The sequence below is a fragment of the Cupressus sempervirens genome, chromosome 8, assembly GCF_028749045.1.
Source record: "Cupressus sempervirens isolate cs-2001-9-10 chromosome 8, ASM2874904v1, whole genome shotgun sequence".
Lineage (NCBI taxonomy): Eukaryota > Viridiplantae > Streptophyta > Pinopsida > Cupressales > Cupressaceae > Cupressus > Cupressus sempervirens.
In genome coordinates, this window is record NC_143125.1 from 401,536,203 (window position 1) to 401,551,076 (window position 14,874).

General features: G+C 33.6%; 1 protein-coding gene across 4 annotated transcripts in view; it reads left to right on the forward strand.

Moving 5' to 3' along the window:
• Positions 1 to 14,874, forward strand: part of LOC149542981 (serine/threonine-protein kinase STY46-like) — a 279,858-nt gene that overhangs the window by 79,821 nt on the left and 185,163 nt on the right. For 2 of the 4 annotated variants that reach the window (XM_089797902.1, XM_089797903.1), the window contains exon 6: positions 14,104 to 14,214. The exons of the other annotated variants lie outside the window; for them this stretch is intronic. In XM_089797902.1, the coding sequence (XP_089654028.1) occupies positions 14,104 to 14,214 (111 nt within the window). The remainder of the gene's footprint in view (positions 1 to 14,103; positions 14,215 to 14,874) is intronic. 4 annotated transcript variants of the gene reach the window in all.

Consider the following 14,874-nt stretch of genomic DNA (forward strand, 5'->3'; position numbering starts at 1 on the left):
CTTTTAAAATATGATATGATCTGTAAATGAATTATCTCATTTTTTATCCATCATTGGAGTATGTATTAGTTTACAAACAATTTCATTAATGCCATTTTTTCTTACTTTACTTTGTGCATAGTATTCTTTGAACTTCTATGAGGTTAAAAGTTTATGATCAATCTTACCAAGAGGTTATTTTAATTCATGGCTGGTGTCATACACCATATATTTTTACTAATATTATAGTCCAAGTCATCTTCATTTTTAATTAATTTTTTGTAGTTTGTAATGTCCCCACTATTAGGGTTGGTTAGGGACAAGTTATACTTGTAAAATAAATGTTAGAACTTAAATAATAAAAAATCTAACAACACTATTCTACCCTCTATCTTAAACTGCAATCTTAAGGATGTCTCCCCATCGGGCTTCCTAACTCATAGCTACCTTGCCATCTTCTTGGGAGAACACCCCTTAAGGTTCTTCTTGGACGGGACATCCTCTATTCAAGGCCAATCACATATGCATAAGTTGACATCATCAGAATATTTTGGCCATTAGCCAATCTAGCCATTTATACAAGGGTCATATTGATCTCTCGTACTAGCACTATAAGCCATTTATACGAGGATAGTGCTAACCTTTTGCATTGGCACTACGAGTCATTGTTCTCATCTAGCCATATATACGAGGGTTGCATTGACCTCTCACATTGGCACTACAAGCCATTTATACGAGGGAATGAACCTTACGCACTGGCACTATGATATTCCTTTATTCCCAACTCAAACATTTATATAGCGATGATCTCAATCCCTGTATTGGCATATAGCCATTTATATAGAATTGAATATCATTCCTATAATGGCACTATGGGGTCTTAAATCTATTATTTAGTTTAATAAAAAAAAAAAAACTATTTAAATAATCATAAATATCATTGTCAACACAAATATTGAATTCTATATTTCATTTAATTGCATCTATAAAGAAATGTCTATATATATAACCAATATATTGATAGGCTTATTAGAAAATGTGGGAGGCTTTTATTATATCTAGGATGGCGCTCAACGAATACTCCTGACCAATCGTAACCTTTACTTGCCACTTAGCTAAGTTTCGATCTTTTATCAAGAATTGCGAACTGCTTCCACTTTTTTGATGACTCCCTTTGTCAGTTTTCTATAAATTCTGATGTAATAATATTGATATATTACCTTCAACCTTGTTGAGAATGGTCCTTAGATATTCTGGACGCAATACTAAATGTTCTTGGAGAATGGTGTATAATTCTGGAAATCGATTTTAATCCTGATATAAAATTGCTCAAGGTAGTAATGCTAGAAGAATAGACTTGTTTGTGTTTAATGTGTGCCTTCTATCCACATACTTGCCTCTCCTTTACATTAAACCCAAGGGGCATGTCCTTAGAAAGGACATGACTCTTTCTAGGTCGGCCCTTTCTAAAACATATTTATCCAAATCGGCGTCCTTGAGAGACGTCTAATAGTTAAACTAACTATATTTAAGCAATTAAGACATTGGGAAAATGTTCCCAAGTGGAATGCTGATCTGCAAGATAAAGTAAATGTCTTCTAAAGGCTGATTCATTAAATGCATTACCAGATTTATTCGATTTGAAGAAGCAGATCATTATATTATCAAAGTTACTCATAGAATTAACTCTCCCTCTTAACTTGATGATCATAATGAGAGAGAACATATCTAGCACCATCAATATTGATGACTAAGCATAGATTGATACCCTATATCTATCTAAATCTTCTAAGCATGTGGTATCATTGTACACATGATACTTTGTCATATACCTATAATATGAATTATCACCTAGTCTTGTGATAACAGTATTGCATGGAATGCAATACACAGGATAAAATCCGGAAAGTGATGAAATTCTTCCGTTATCCAAGTTGTGACTCAGGTATTGACAAGCTTATATCACAATATGATCTTGAGTTAAGATCTACCAGTACACAAGATGAAATCTGGAGAATAATTAAATTCTTCCTTTATTCAAGTTGTGACTCATAGACACAGAAATGTCTACATCACAATGTGATCTTGAACTCATCCAGATCTGACAGTATTTCTCTACTGTTAAGTTTTCATTATCTCAGAGATCGTCATCTCTCATAATTTCTTTTATACAAGTTTTCATTATCTCAGAGATCATCACCTCTTAGATAATGAATACAAATGGTAAAGCCCATAATAGTCAATAGCCTAATAATAATAATTTTAGCACAAAATTATTTCATTAATAATTAAAGAATACAAATGTATTATAATTCAACCATACCAAGTCTTTTTTTGAAGTGATCTATCTTCATCCAAGAGAGAGGTTTGGTAAGAATATCTGATGTCTGATCTGCAGTGCAAATGTATTCTAACTTGACAATTTTCCTATCTACCATATCTCTTACATAATGGTAAGGAATCTCAATATGCTTGGATTTGTCATGGAAAATTGGATTCACAGAAAGCTTGATGGAACTCTGATTATCATAGTGAATAATGGTGGAATTATCTATGATATTTTTGTTGAGCCTAAACTGAAACAACATCCTAAAGTGCTTTTCCTATCAGTAACACTTCCACCCCAATCCGAGTCTGTGAATCCATGTAAGTTTAAGTCAACTTCCTTATACTCAAGCCCAAGGTTAAGAGTGCCTTGTAAGTATCTCATAAAGTGTTCGATTGCAACCAGGTGAATTTTCTTTGGCTCATACATAAACTGACTTAGACATTAACAACATAGCAAATATCAGGTCTTGTATTTACCAAGTACATAAGAGACCCAATCATTTGTCTATAAAGTCTAGAATCTATGGAGGGTGATTCTGTTGTTGTTTCCTTAAGTTTGTGTAGATTAGTCTCCACTGGAGAAGACATAGGTCTGCAGTTCCACATTTCAAGTCTCTTCAAGATGTCTAATGTATACTTTCCTTGATTAAGTATGATGTTGTCAGAGTTCTGCCATACTTCCAGTCCTAGGAAGTAATGAAGGAGTCCTAAATCTTTCATATCAAATTCTTTGATTAGATCTTTCTTGCATTGATCTATAAGATGATCATCACTTGTTATTAGTAAATCATCAACATATAGTATCAAAATTAACATATCATCTTTATCCCTTTTATAATAGATATTTAGATTAGCTTCATTCTTGGAGAACCCTAAACTAGTGAGATATGTATTGATTCATTCATACCATGCCCTGGGAGCCTGTTTAAGCCCATAGAGAACTTTTTTGAGTCTGCACACAATGATTTTTGGATTATGAGTTTCAATCCTTTAGGTTGTTCCAAATATACCTCTTCTGTAATCTTTCCATTCAGAAATGTTGTTTTCACATCCGTTTGATGTACTTTCCATCCCTTCGATGCTGCAATAGCTAGGACTGCTCTTTTAGAGGTGTATCTAGCAACTGGAGCAAAGGTTTCTTCATAATCAATTCCCTCCTTTTGAGAGAATCCTCTGGCTATGAGTCTGGCCTTATATTTTTCAATGCTACTGTCAGTAGCATGCTTGATCTTAAATATCCATTTAGAAGAGACAACAGATTTTCCCTCAGGCCTTGGAACAATTTTCCAAACATCATTCTTAATAATGGATTGGTATTCTTCTGTCACGACATCCTTCCAAGTTGTATGTTTGATAGAATCTGAAACATTTGTTGGTTTTGATTTAGACAAGTTACTCATGTTTGCTACATAGCTAGAAAATCTTTTGGGTCTTTTGCTCTCTTTGAAGGTTTCAGATGGTGCAACGAAGTCTTGTGCTTCCTCTATAGTCTTAATAGCCCAAAGTGATCTTTTTTTAGAATTTTGAGTTTCCTTAGGATTAAAGTTTTGAATCTCACGTTCGATTTCTTCAATGCTCTCCTTTTGAAACTTAGGATCATGATTTTCTTCAGAACTAGGTATATGTGAAGGATCTTCAGAACTTGGGGCTCTTTTGAATGCTAAATCTTCTTCAAATATTACATCCCTACTAAGCTCAATGTTTTTCTAACTAGGTATGTAAACTCTATATGCTTTGGAGGTTTCACTATACCCAACAAAAATGCCTTTCCTTCTTGAAGGTTCTAACTTAGTTCTCTTTTCTTGTTTTTAGAACATGTATGTATACAAGGCACCCAAATATCCTAAGATGACTTGTATTTGGTTTAACTTTAGAAAAAACTTCTTCAGGAGTTTTATCTCTAAGCTGGGAGTGAGGACTCCTGTTTTGAATATACACAACAATACATGAGGCTTCTGCCCAAAGATAGAATTCTAAATTTAGATCAAGTATCATAGCTCTTGTTGCTTCTACGATTGTCCTATTCTTCCAATTTGCTACCCCATTTTGTTGAGGATTATAAGGAATAATATACTCCCTTTTAATTCCTGCTTTTTTACAAAAATCTTTAAACAAATTTGAAGTATATTCCCCTCCATTATCAGACCTAAGAGTTTATGTCCTAATAGGTTTTCAATTAAGGTTTTGAATTCTTTAAATCTTTTAAAGATTTTTTCTGATCCTTTACATTTTAAGAAGTAAATCCATGTCTTCCTAGAGAAGTCATCCATAAAGAGTATGTAGTACAAAAATCCTCCGAGAGAAGGAACAAACATAGGTGCACATAAATTTGAGTGGACTAATTCTAAAACATTGTTAGTTTTTCTAGTGCTATTTTGAAATGGACTTTTGGAGTTCTTACTTAGTGCACATTCTTTGCATATGCTTGAATGGTCTTTGTTCAACTTAGGTAAACTAGTAACCATCTTTTCCATAGTTGATAAGGTTTGAAGTTTAGGTGCCCTAACCTTCTATGCCACACTCTGTTTATATCAACAACTTCATGGATTAAGGCTTGAATAGGTTCTATATTTAATTCATACAAGTATCCCTTTCTTTGATCAATGAACTTTGATTTCTTAATTGAAGAATTTTTAAACCAGGTCATTACGTTACCGTCCATGAATGCAACCTTATCTCCATCATCTTCAAGTGCTGTAATAGAGATTAGATTCCTCTTGATTCCTGGTACATAGAGTACTCTTTTGAGATGAAGAGGAATACCCGACTTCAGTTTCAAGGTGCAGTTCCCAATTCCTTTGACAAAATGAGTGGAATTATCACCTATGTTAACTTTGTCATTAACTTCTTCTGATATTGAGTCTAGTACTTCTTTGTATCCTGTAATGTGTCGAGATGATCCACTATCAATTACCCATGCTTTGCTTGATACTTCATTTGATAGCACTGAATACAATACACGTTTCTCAGGATCATAGTTCTCCTCTTTCCTAGTAACGTTTGTACAATTTACTTGTTTTCTATTTTTTGGGCAATTTTCTTTATAGTGCCAAATTTCTCACATTTAAAGCATTTTACTTTGGATAAATCTCTCTTAGATTTGTCATTTCTTTGATGTTTGCAGGAATTTGTGTTGAGAATATGAAGTTCTTCATCTTTAGTTTTCAATTTTCCTCCCTTCTTGAGTTGCCTAGATTCTTCTTGAAAGCAATCTCTTTTAAGTTTATTCAAGTTTGGAAGTTTGTCTCTAGCACTTACTCATTGTGAGAATGTTTCCCACGAATCCGGTAACCCATTTAGCCATAAGTGATAGCTCTTTGTTTTCAATTATGGTCCCTATACTTGCAAGTTCATCTCTTCGACTCGCCACCCTTAGGAAGTATGAATTCATAGATTCTCCCTTCCTTATCTTTATATGATTTAGTTGCCTTTTTAGTGCAAGGGTTCTAGTTGCATTGTTAACCTCATATGCATTTAATAATGCACTCATCATATTAAATGTTGTTTGATATTTCATTAGAATAGGTAATATTTCATTTTTAACTCCATCTAATATGATTTTCATGGCTTTCCTGTTTCTTTTAATCTAGATAGTTTAATGAGGATCAGCATTAGGTTGCTTAGATTCCTTATCAACAAACTCTATTACATCATTGTCTTCAAGAGTCATCATATGTAATGTCCCTTTTTTAGCATTCATAGCATGATGTTGTCGTTAGCCTATTTCCCCACGGTCCCGTAGGCTAACCAGGACATTAAAGGAGCTTAGAGGCCATTTGGCCTAGATAGTTTCAGTTGTGGGTCTTTCTGAGGGGTTTTGAGGCAACTTTGGGCATACTTACTATTTATAGTAAGTCATCTTGGGCATGGGTGGACATCCAGTGGCAGCGGTATGTCGATGGTAATTGTTTAAAATCGGTAAGAAGACTTGTTTATCATTGATAAGATTTGTTTTGCATTGATAAAGCTATTTTATAAAGTTAAATTTAAATATTTAACTTTATTAATGCATAGACTATAGTTTGTGGGAAATATTTAAATTAAAAGAGTCCCTTTTATTTTATAACACATTGGAGACATAAGTTACATAAAGGGAGTTATGTTTTATCCCACATTGAGAAAACGAAGGATGAAGCTCTTGTGAGAACACTATAAAAGAAATGGAAAAGCTGCTTTAAGTATGCTTGGGAAAATCAAAGAAATTGGAAAATTTTCTGGAGATCATGTCTCAATAGTTTGAAGGACGAAATCCCTTCAAGTTGAAAATCTTGACGCCATTGAAAGATATGGTCTTGAGATTCAATAGGGTAGCAGTTTGAAAAAAGCAGATACGAAAAAGTAGCCCGAAAAAGCGGATGAAGAAAATTATTACAGCCACCTACAACGAGGTTCCTTTATTAGTATTGTTTTTTTAGGGTGTTATAAGTTTCAGCTGTAAGTGTGCATTATACCAGCATTATCATTTTGTAATCCATGCAAATGCCAAAGTCTTGGCCATATTTCATGAGCATTGTATTTTTTCATTGCAATTAAGAAGATAATAGTTGCTGGTGTCATTTAAGCAATTTAATATCATTATTTATTAGCGAGTTAGTTTGCATACCAACTGTTTGTAAAAATGCCAGTTGGCTGTAGGTGTTCATTTCTCATGCTTAGATCATATATATGCACTGAATATTGTCAAAATTAGTAGCACACTCATGTTAGGTCATTGTGTAGTCCATTATAGTCTTCTAGCACAAGATTCTCATTGATGCAAAATTGTAAAAAGAGTCATTTAAAGCCAGCTGAAATACTATATCAGTCATACATCCCTTGCATGTGAATTGTTTGATGAAATTCCTTGAGCCTTCATTAGCATTTTTTGAGAGCAGATTTGAGGAGGGTTATTACAGTGGTATCAGAGCTTGCTTGCAAAGTGTTTGACGAAATGTCAAACCACTGAAGTATAAAGTTTTTTGGTGTTTGAAGAAGTTATAACCTATTGGGGTTATTACATCATAATTCTGAATTTCCAAGCAACAAAGTGTTCTTTTCCATCAAACCTGTCTTCGGGTTTGATTGCACTGGCCATTGAAGGTAGAAGGATGTTGCTAGATATTTTTAAATCTGATTGTCAATTTGCATAGCCTAGGTTCGACTACTAGAGTTTTGATACCATGTAAGGTTTCTTCAAATTTTGATGTAATAATACTGATAGATTACTTTCAACCTTGCTGAGAATGGTCCTTAGATATTTTGGACAGAATATTAAATGTTCTTGGAGAATGGTGTATAATTCTGGAAATCGATTTTAATCCTGATATAAAATCGCTCAAGATAGTAATGCTAGAAGAACAGACTTGTTTGTGTTTAGTGTGTGCCTTCTATCCACATACTTGCCTTTCCTTTATAGTAAACCCAAGGGGCATGTCCTTAGAAGGGACATGACCTTTTCTAGGTCGGCCCTCTCTAAAACATATTTAATTTATCCAAATCGGCGTCCTTGAGAGATGTCTAATAGTTAGTTAAACTAACTATATTTAAGCAATTAAGACATTGGGAAAATGTTCCCAAATGGAACACCGATCTGCAAGATAAAGTAAATGTCTTCGAAAGGATTATTCATTAAATGCATTACTAGATCTATTCGATCTGAAGAAGCAGATCATTATATTATCAGAGTTACTTAGAGAATTAACACACTTTACCGTTTTAATGCTTCTTCCATGTGTTTTCCTGGAAGTGAGTTGAATATTGATTTGGAGGTGTCTCTATAATTATCGAGTGTTGCGAATACCCTTGTATATGTATGGGGTATATGTGTCGAATGTCTATTGCTCCATGTGAGCAGTTTAATTTTCCTGTTATCTATTGTTAGTGGTGGATCTGCTTCATTCAATGTGAATATATTCTGTGTGTTCAATATTTGTATTGCTTGTTCGCATATGGATTTTATACCCTGGTTCTCCAAAGGTTGTGGGTCATAACCCTTATTTATGTAGATGATAGGTTTGTTTTTTGTTTTATTTATTTATATTTTTTAGTTTGTTATATTTGTTTATTTGTTTAATCATTTTTATTTTTTAATATGTATAGATTTGACAAATCATAATTTATTATTATTCAATATCTTAGTATATCCATTATATATTTTTATTCTATTTATCAAATAATCAATTAGCTAATACATTTACATCTTTTCTTTTATCAATTAAATAAGAATATCAATATTAGATTGCATTATTAGAGGGGGGATATTGCAGTCCTACCCTCTTTAAATTGCTTGTCCTCAAGCAATACAAATTCTTCTAATGTCAGATCCTACTAAGTGATTCGAAAGTGATTGTCGCCATCCTTTTGAATAATTACTAATTCATTGCTAATGTTGCATGTTCTTGTCCATCAAGTCTTGCATTTTTGTTTGGGCTTTCATTGTCATATGTTATTTTATTCATTTGTCCTCGTTTTCATCGATGACCATGCCTCCAAGGTTCCTTACACCTAAAATATAAGCTTTTTAACTTCAATTCTTCCATTTTATGACATCTACGATCTTTTTTTCCATGGTTTCTTTCAGTAGTAGCATGACTTACCTTGATGATTGTCTTTCATCCCCTTTTTTTGATATGATTTTATAGGTGTGGAGTTCTTTGGCTTCTCCTTGTGTGTGTTAGACTCAATTTTCTTGGCTTTCCTGATGGCTTCTTCAAGGTTTTGAGGTTCAAAGGGTTTTACTTGTGCTTTAATGTATTCTTTAAGTCCTTGTATGAATATGTATGTGAGTTGCCCTTGGGATAAATTTGGGACCATTACAGCTAGGTCTTGAAATTGATTGGCAAATTCCTCTACTAACCTTGTTTGTTTTAGATGAGTTAGTTCTTGGTAATACCATTCAGGATCTTTTAGATCAAACTTGTTCATCAACCTTTGAGCGAATTCACTGTAGGAGATGATTTTTTTGAGCCCCAGGGGATTTTTGTTGTAGTGCCAGCATTTGTGGGCTGATCCTCTTAAATGAGTATGGTACACTTGATACTACCTTTTTTTGCCATAGGACTATAGGATAGATATGTATCTAACTTTTGGACCGATGATTGAACAGTTTCTTCTCCCAACCCATTAAAACATGGTAATTTAACCTTATTTACCTTCTCCTGAAGGTTTTCATCTACATGATTTTTCTTTCTATTTTCCATGAGTTTAGAATCATAAGATTCTTTAAAGGGAACAAGCTGTCAAAGATTGTGATCTAAGATGGCATACGTTTGTGCAATTTCTTCCATGCTATTAGTGGTTGTTTCCTCTTCTGCGATAGGTTCTTCTCTTGGAATGAATGAGAGAAAAGTTTCTTGTGGGATTGAACTTTGTGACGAGGGCTCATTTTTCTCATGAGTAGAATGATTGTCCATTTGCAGGTTAGGGCTTACATCCTGGTTATTAACATTGTTTAATTTTTGTATAGCTTTTAGCAGTACTTTATTTGAGTTTTCAGTCCTTTCAAATCTCTCATTAGTTTGTTCTATAAAGTTCCTTAGTTCTTGGGCTAATTGTTTGGCCATATTTCACAAGATGGTAGGATTATGCTTAGATACCATTTGTAATGTTCCTACTATTAGCGTTGGTTAGGAACAAGTTATACCTGCAAAATAAATGTTAGAACTTAAACAATAATAAATCTAACTACACTATTTTACCCTCTGTCTTAAACCTTAATCTTAAGGACGTCTCTAGATCAGGTTTCCTAGCTCATGGCTACCTCACGGTCTTCTTGGGAGCGCACCTCTTACGATTCTTCTTGGACGGGACATCCTCTATCCAAGGCCAATCACATATGCATATGTCGACATCATTAGAATATTTTGGCCATTAGCTCATCTAGCCATTTATACAAGGGTCATATTGATCTTTCGCACTAGCACTATAAGCCATTTATATGAGGATAGTGCTAACCTCTTGCATTGGCACTACGAGTCATTGTTCTCATCTAGCCAATTATACGAGTGTTGCACTCACACTGGCACTACAAGCCATTTATATGAGGGAATGGCCCTTACGCACTGGCACTATGATATTCTGTTATTCCCAACTCAACTATTTATATAGCGATGATCTCAATTGCTGTACTGGCATATAGCCATTTATATAGAGTTCAATATCATTCCTAAAGTGGCACTATGGGGACTTAATTTATTATTTAGTTGTGATGGAGCCCAAAATTCCCGAGTCTCCATTTTTTATTATATAAAGAAACATATCCAGTTATTTTGGAAATTGTCCACTCATCTTATTTTCAATCAGTACATTTAGGATGCAGTATGCAATGATGGAAGCATTTTGATTGTTTTATTGGCTTCTAGAATCTGTTATAAAATAAGGAATATAAGAATTGGGACAAGGTGAGATCTGCTATTATCTATATACACACACCACTGAAGGATGCTATCACTGTCAAATAGTTTAAGTATTGAGATGATCTATGGTTGGTTCATTGTATGTTGAAACTAAAAGCACATAAACAATGGCATATGATTATCTGCACTTCTGCAATAAAGTGAGAAAATGGTGTTTTGTATTATTTGATGTAAATACACAGCGTTACATATCTGATAAGAACAAATGTATCTGTCAACCATGTTTAGAACATGATCAGCCTGATAGATGCTTTGTCAAAGACGACAGTAATATCTTTAGCGTAGTATATTCTCTTGTTGTTCCTGAAGAATTGGCACAGAGTTGTGGCATGTTGATGGAATTGTACTTTAAAATTGCAGTTTGTTCAAACTATTATGTGCAACCAATCCAAGTCATGTTCCAAATGATGGCAATGAATTCAAATTTGACAGGATCATTGACAATTTACAAGTGCCATGTTCACAAGCAATATGAGCCCTTTTTTTTATTGATTTGTAATCACAATTAATCAACATCTGGAATGGCGTCAGTAAGTAAGGATTGAAATTTTATTGAAGCAGCAATCAAAAGCAAGAAATGTTTTTTCGAGAAGTTAAATCAGAACCACTATTATGATCCCTCGAACATCGTTATCATTAAAGTTCTGCGTGATGAGAAGTATGACAATTATCATTCACCATGCGCTATGAAGAACTTTGTGATGAATCAAAGCAATTACCCCTACTTGATAGTAACCAGATGTGACTCAAAGGCAGGTTTGTGTAACAGGAATATATACGAGGCCACGAAGTCAGCAGCAATTGAGACATGCAATAACAGCGAAGTCAAGAGATGGAGAAATATTTATTGATTCTCATGCATGTTATTAAAGGAATAATCCACATAGGCATCCACAACGATAGCATACTGGTCCAGCCTATCGCAGGAAGGAATCCGAGTGACGTTTGAATGAGATATGACGGACTCAGTTTCAATATTTTTTGATCATAGAAATTATAGCGCTAAGCCTTCATCAACCCGTTAGTGATTGTTTGATGATGTGTATCTGATGACGTTTTATGTTTTCTGCAGATTTGAATACGTGGAGACATGGAGACTTTCTTGCGGCAAGGATATTCATCTGAATGATGCTCTGCCTGTAGAAAATTATGCCATCACATGGATTTTCTGATGAAGCTTGCACGTCTCCAGTTCAGAGGCACACCAACCCAACCATTAGACGACGACAGCCTTGAAACATACTCCATATTATATCCATGTGCTTGCACGATTTCATCACAGTCGTGACTAGAGGTTGAAATTGAAGGAAGGAAGCCATTTAGCGGGAAAAGGATTACCAGGATGCCGATAGTTACATAAATGAATCGTGTTAAACTTTGTTAAAATCCTGAAATCTTTGGTTAGTTACTTGTTACGAAAGGATGCATTATTATCGAAAAGGCATAGTGCCTTTTCGGGTTTTTATAAATAGGAGATGAGAAAATTGAAAGAAGGGACAAAACAGATTCATTTTTCTTTTAATTTGAGTCCAGAACTGTTTTATATTATATTTTCTCATCGGCAAAAGAGTGACCTGTTAAACTAAGCTTATGGATGGTGGATTTTTGGGTTAATTTCATTCGATCTGGATAAATTAGCTGTGGATAGATCATCCTTGAGGAGTATCTTTACTTATAAATTTTCCGGCGTGATCTGTGAGCGCATTTATTTTTATTTGCATTGGAGTTTAATTCGTTATTAAATTGTGTCCTTTATAAATGTCTTTTATTTATTTTTTATAAATATTTTAATATTCAGGATAAATGGACGGGATCATTATCGCATTTTAAATTCGATAAGCATAAATGTTGTGAAATATTTTATTTGTTTCCCTATTTATGTCTAATTTGTCTCTGTAAGAGTTAAAGTGCATTTTAGACTTATTTAAAATTGCATTTAAATAATTGATCCTTCACGTCTGAATATTAAAATTATTTATAAGTTGGATATATTAGATTTTATAAAGTTGTACGTTTCAGTTGATAATTTTTGACTCTATTGCCCATCTAATTAGGCACTGGTCTTTTGCTCCTAATTCATAATCCATATGCTGGCAATCGCTTGAATTCTTGCCTTTGAGAAATTAATATATTCATATATTGCATTTAAAACGTTATCTCCATCATTTTCTTTTGTTCTCAGTTCATAAATCTCAAGTTTAAAGTTTTCCTATATTTCTTGCCATTTGGAAAATATTTATTGTGTTTGTGCTCTGATTGATCTGTTTCAAGTGTCTTGGATCTAAGTGTTTTATCCAAGATTAGGTGCACTTGCCTCGGTCTTGCAGAGCCGGAAGCGCAGGGGATTTAGATCACATTGATTGATCCCGTCAAGTTGGCCTTAACCAGTTGGATATCCTAGCATCGAGCAAGCAAGGCTCGTAGGATTCCAATCTACGATTTTGGGGACCAACAAGTTGTATAAAAAAACTCTTTAAATAATCATAAATATCATTGTCAACAAAAATATCGAATTCTATATATTCATATAATTGCATCTATAAAGAAAGGTCTATATATATAACCAATATATTGATTGGGTTATTAGAAAATGTGGGTGGTGTTTATTATATCTAGGATGGTGATCAACGAATATTCCCGGCAAATCGCAACCTTTACTTGGCACTTAGCTAAGTTTCAATCTTTTATCGAGAATTGCCATCTACTCCCATTTTTCCGATGACTCCCTTTACCTTTTTTATCCTTCTTCCACATGTTTTTTTGGAAGTGAGTTGAATATTGATTTGGAGGTGTCTCTGTAATTTTTGAGCATCGTGAATACCCTTTGTATATGTATTGGGTATATGTGTCGAATGTTTATTCCTCCATGTGAGCATTTTAAATTTCCTCTTTCCTATTGTTAGTGACGGATCTGCTTCATTCCATCTGAATACATTCTGCGTGTGTTCAATATTCGTATTGCTTGTTCGCATATGAATTTTATACCCCGCTTCTCCAAAGGTCATGGGTCATGACCCTTATTTATGCAAAGAGTAGGTTTGTTGTTTGTTTTATTTATTTATATTTGTTAGTTGTTATATTTGTTTATTTGTTTGATAATTTTTTTTTTAAGATATACAGATTTGATAAAATATAATTTATATTGATAATTGTCTATTTTATTATTATTCAAAATCTTAGTATATCAATTATATATATTTATTGTATTTATCAAATAATCAATCAGCTAATACATTTACATCTTTTCTTTTATCTGTTAAATAAGAATATCAATATTAGATTGGATTATTAGAGGGGGGTATTGCGTAGTTTCAGAGATAAATATATATCAAAAATGTTGAGTTGATCTCATTAGTTTTTATTTAATGATCTTCTCTAATAATTCTTCTCTTATTTTTTGCAGTTAACTTCTTTACTTGCAGATATTGGATTAAATATTCAAGAGGCACATGCCTTTTCCACTACAGATGGTTATAGTCTAGATGTTTTTGTGGTTGATGGGTGGCCCTTAGAGGTGGGTTGCATGTCATGATACACAATTACTACTTTCTTTCCACTAAGATACGATTGGTAATTATGAAAATGACTTGCATAAACTTTAAACATTCTTCACATTAATTATTAATTGTGCACTTATATATTTTTATGTAGGACATTTTTTACATATTTTTTTTGTAACTTCATATTGAACATGTGAATTAATGTACAAGTGGATCCAAAATTCATTCGCAGGCATGTACACATAAATATCTGCTGCTTGTGTATAATTACTTGATTCTTGAGGACTTTCTTAATACTAGTGTCATATTTTGTAAAAGAAGTTCAACTGCCCAGCATCTTATTTGCAAGTAGAACATACCTAATTCTTATTTTTTTTGTCAGATATTCATATTGAATAAAGCACATTCTTCCAATCTGTTTGAATAGATTTAAAGCAACTAGTTTGGTTTTAGAGCCATCCGATAATAAGTCTATATATAAACGAGTCCAATTGAAGATGAAAAAGAAGGATCAAAGCTGGAGGATGAGTGGGCCATTGAATTAGTAGTGCTTGAGTACCATCTTGTCAGGGTGATAAATTCTTCATTATTGCTCTATTTTGATATGATTTTTTACGTAAATTTGCTGGCCAACCAGTGTCATCCTTTTCTGATTGCTTGACCTGAGGTTTTAG